This window comes from Galeopterus variegatus, unplaced genomic scaffold, assembly GCF_000696425.1.
Source record: "Galeopterus variegatus unplaced genomic scaffold, G_variegatus-3.0.2 Scaffold3506, whole genome shotgun sequence".
NCBI lineage: Eukaryota > Metazoa > Chordata > Mammalia > Dermoptera > Cynocephalidae > Galeopterus > Galeopterus variegatus.
In genome coordinates, this window is record NW_007729617.1 from 144106 (window position 1) to 148021 (window position 3916).

A 3916-nucleotide genomic window follows, 5' to 3' on the forward strand; every position below is an offset into this window, starting at 1 on the left:
AAAAAAAGAAAAAAAAGAAAATAATATCCAAGTGGAAGATGTCAATTAGAGAATATCAAAGCACAGTGACTCAGGAAGATTGCAAAGTTGTGTTGGGAGAACATACACACAGAGCAAGGAATCAAGAGAATCGAGCATTAAATGAGGCCAACAGGCTCATTTTGATTTAATAAAGGGCTCAATCCACTAATTGATAAAGTAATAAGTATGCCGTCAAATATGTCATCCAGAACTGCTATGAAAAAGGGTGAGAGCTGTCTGGTTAGCTCAGGTGGTCAGAGCATGGTGTTAAAACACATGGTCAAGGGTTCGGATCCCCGTACCAGCCAGCAGCCAAAAAAAACGGGGGATGGGAATTGAAATTGAAATAAGCCGGCATATTTTCTGACTCTAATAGCGCATTGATAGGACTGCATAACAGATCGGAAGGGAGAGAGGCAGCAGCTCCCTAGCTCTGCACCCCACACCCCACACCACTTACCCCGCCATACCAGTGTCCTCCAGCTTGGCTTGACCTGAAGCGGAATCTAAGCTGTCGGCCTCCCCTCGTCTGTGGTGATGGCCAGCAGCAGCCATGCAGAGCCACTCAGGGCCATGTGGCCCTCCCTGTCCTGAGTTGCCATCGGCCCCATGAGCCCTTTTAGAACATGAGGAGATTCCAGGCCAGTAGAAGGACCCTGGCTTCATCGGCTTTTCTACTTGATTGAAGTGGTAACGTCGCTTCCTGCTTCAGTTCAGGTCCAGAATGCTGGACATTCAATAGTCTCTCCTGAAGGTCAGGCGCTTCCAAAGAGAGATGCTCACTGAGCCAGGGACAGTGCTTTCCTGGCACTCGATTGTCACATCACCTGAGACAGCCCAACCAGCAGTCGCCCAGACAAAAACCAGTGTGTTGAAACACTCCTGTAGGTGGCAGGCGAGGTCTTTTTGATTCTGATTATTAGACACATCTGGATTTCAGAAATAATAAAAGACGAGAACAATGTGTCTTAGAATTGAGGAAAAATGGTGACAGGCCACTTTAATACCTCCTGAGGTCTGACAGATCAAGTAGTTAATTTACTCTGTTTTCCTTTTGCTTAACTTCTGTGACACGCAGAACAAAATCTCAGAGCAACTGTTTTGAAACGTAGCATGTGGCTTCCTTTTTTTTCTTTGTTTGGATATCCTCCTTCTTTTCCAACCAGTTCAATTTGTTGGAAAATTCGTTGGTTTCCCACGAGCTCCGAGCCTTTTTAGGAAGAGCATGTGAGTCAGTGAAGAACTCCTAAGGCAGAGGCGATGATCAGCTCAGGCAAATGGTCTCGTGTGGCTTCCATCGCTTCGGGCTTCAGAGACTTCCCTGACCTGCGTGGCTCACCCATACCTGTGTACACGTTAGGATCCACCTGCCTCTGTAGCTGCTAAGGGTTTTCACGTCTGGTTACTCTGTAGGCAGAGAAGCTACTGGAAACCTGAGCACTAATTCCCCTCATGTTAGAGGCAAACCTTTCCAAGGGGAGGGTGCTGTCCTTGCCTGAAAGGGGGTCTCTTCTGCTCCCCTATCCTTTCCCTCTCCTTCCTCCTCCTCTGCCTCCTCAGCATCATCTCCATCCTTCACTGGGAATATACTCAGTGCCAGGCAGTGTATGAACGCTTTCTCAGGGTCACCTCTCACCCCTACAACTGCCCCAGCCAGGGGGAGCAGGCCAGCTGCATGTTCGTCTAACTAATTGTTTTGCATCTGCTCACTTCCAAAATGATTTGAAAGGTTTATGATAAAATACAGATCAGTGAAACAAAAGATCATGAATTTCTGTTCACACGCTCAAGTGTGATGTGTGAACTACTGCTCTGTAGCCCTTTCATGATCTAGAGCTCCTGCCTTCAAGGGTCCTTGTAAGACAAAAGTCAGAAATTATAGAACAAAGGGCAAGGATGTGAATGTCTCCAGAAATGGTGGCAAGAGGTTCCTTAAGGGAGAACTGCCTGTGAGCTTCCTGGCAGCCAGGACAAAGAGGGAAACCTGCTAAGAAGGAATGTGTAGACCATGGGCTGTGGGAGGGGCCAGGTGCCAGGGGCCCTGGGGGACACAGGGTCAGGCCAGACCCAAGCAAGGAGGAGACATCTCAAGTATTTCTGCCCCCTGCCCCCGCAGAAGGTAGGCTGTGATGGAGTGATCGGCTCCAGCAAGCAGGAGGACAAGTGTGGCGTGTGTGGAGGGGACAACACCCACTGCAAAGTGGTCAAGGGCACGTTCACACGCTCACCCAAGAAGCACGGTGAGTGAGTCCCTCCCTCTGCCACCGGGGCTTCTCATGCAGGGGCCTGGATTATCCTGGGGCTCTGTCTGGGTTCACGACTGTTCTGGAGGAGAAGGAGAGTCTGGGAGGTGACGTGGAGGGGATTCTCAGTCAGGGACAGCTTGAGCCCAGAGCAGGCTGGGAGTGGAATAGGGGGAACAGGGCCCAGGTCATGGGATCAGGTAGAGAGTGCGTGGGTTGGGCCTTCATTGTCTTTTTTGGAGGTCGGGGGCCTGTGGAGACCCATCCCCAGCCCTGCAGGGATGCCCAGGCGGCCTGCGTGTCCCTCGCTCTGTCCTCCTGCCCCCAGTCCAGCTGGCTGTCAGCAGGACTTCCCCGGACTGGTCAGTGCAGTCTGCAGCCTGGGGTCACAATAGGTCTGTCCCCCTCAGGGCCACAAACCGACAGAGACGGGCTCTGGAACAGTAGCCCTTGGGCGAGCCTCATTCTGGGGCTGTGCCCCCCTGGCCCGCAGCCCTCTCAGCTACTCCTCTTTGGGCCTCAGTCTGTCTCTGAAATGGGGAGAAGCCACTTTCAGAAGAGGGCCATGGAGCAAAAACACGGGACTTTGCTCAGAGCTGGGTGCCAGGAAAGGCCTTTTAAGTCAGGTGCTCAGAGCTGGCCTCACCCGCCACAGCCCCACCAGAGCGCTGGAGCCTTGGGCTTGCAGATGGGGTGGCTGAGGTCCAGAGAGGCCAGCAGTTCACTGAGAGCCCCCGTCCCAGACCTGGCATCTTAGAATAAAGCTCAGGATGGACTCCAGAGCCAGATACCTAGCCCAGTTTTCAGGGAGGAGGCCAAGCGAGCAGTGGGACCAGAAGGTGCGGGAGGGCCTGGACAGGAAGTGCCCGCCGCCCTGGCTGCGGCTGCCCAGCCCAGACGCAGTAGCTTTCCTGTCGGCCTCTCCTCTCCAGGTGGGTGGTCAAAGCCAGAGAAATACTGGGGCCTCAGGGGAGCGCATGGTGAAACTGCCTTCGTGGGCGAGGCCCCTCCTTGGGTTGTCCGCCTTCGAGCGGCCTCTTTCCTTCTCATTTGGCCTTGTCTTCCCACGTCCAAATAAAGGTTACATCAAGATGTTTGAGATCCCTGCGGGAGCCAGACACCTGCTCATCCAGGAGGCAGACACCACCAGTCACCATCTAGGTGAGTCTCGGTGTCCCCAAGCTCTGCCTCTTCTGCCATGGGCAGGATGCCAGGGGCCAGAGGCCTACGTTGTGCATCTGGAACCTGAGCCGGGGCAGCCCTGGCTGGCAGCTACGGCTGCAGGCCCACCTCCGCCTCTGCTCAGCCCAGGTGGGGACCATTCCTGGGGTCATCTACCTGTGGAGAGGCCAGGGTCTGGGTGGGATCAGAGGGCTCCCCCTGACAGCAGCTGTGGAGGGACATGTATCCATGACTGGCCACTCCAGCCCCAACCCGAAGGATGGTGACTCCCTACACCCTGGTCTCAAGGTCTAGGTGGGAAGGCTTCCACTCACTGGAAGGCAGGCAAAGTCTGCATGCAGCAGGGTCCTGGGCAGCCCCCACCCCCCACCAACCACAGGGCACTGAGGCTAGCCAGCAGAGGGCCTCACAGTGCATTGACAGATTTTCAACTAGTTCAATTTTAAATTCAAGAGATATCACCTAAATAG

General features: G+C 53.9%; 1 protein-coding gene across 1 annotated transcript in view; it reads left to right on the top strand.

The window, feature by feature from the left end:
- Positions 1 to 3916, top strand: part of ADAMTS2 (ADAM metallopeptidase with thrombospondin type 1 motif, 2) — a 112382-nt gene that overhangs the window by 91826 nt on the left and 16640 nt on the right. Inside the window, exons 13-14 of the mRNA XM_008585249.1 lie at positions 2138 to 2261; positions 3345 to 3425. Of these exons, the coding sequence (XP_008583471.1) occupies positions 2138 to 2261; positions 3345 to 3425 (205 nt within the window). The remainder of the gene's footprint in view (positions 1 to 2137; positions 2262 to 3344; positions 3426 to 3916) is intronic.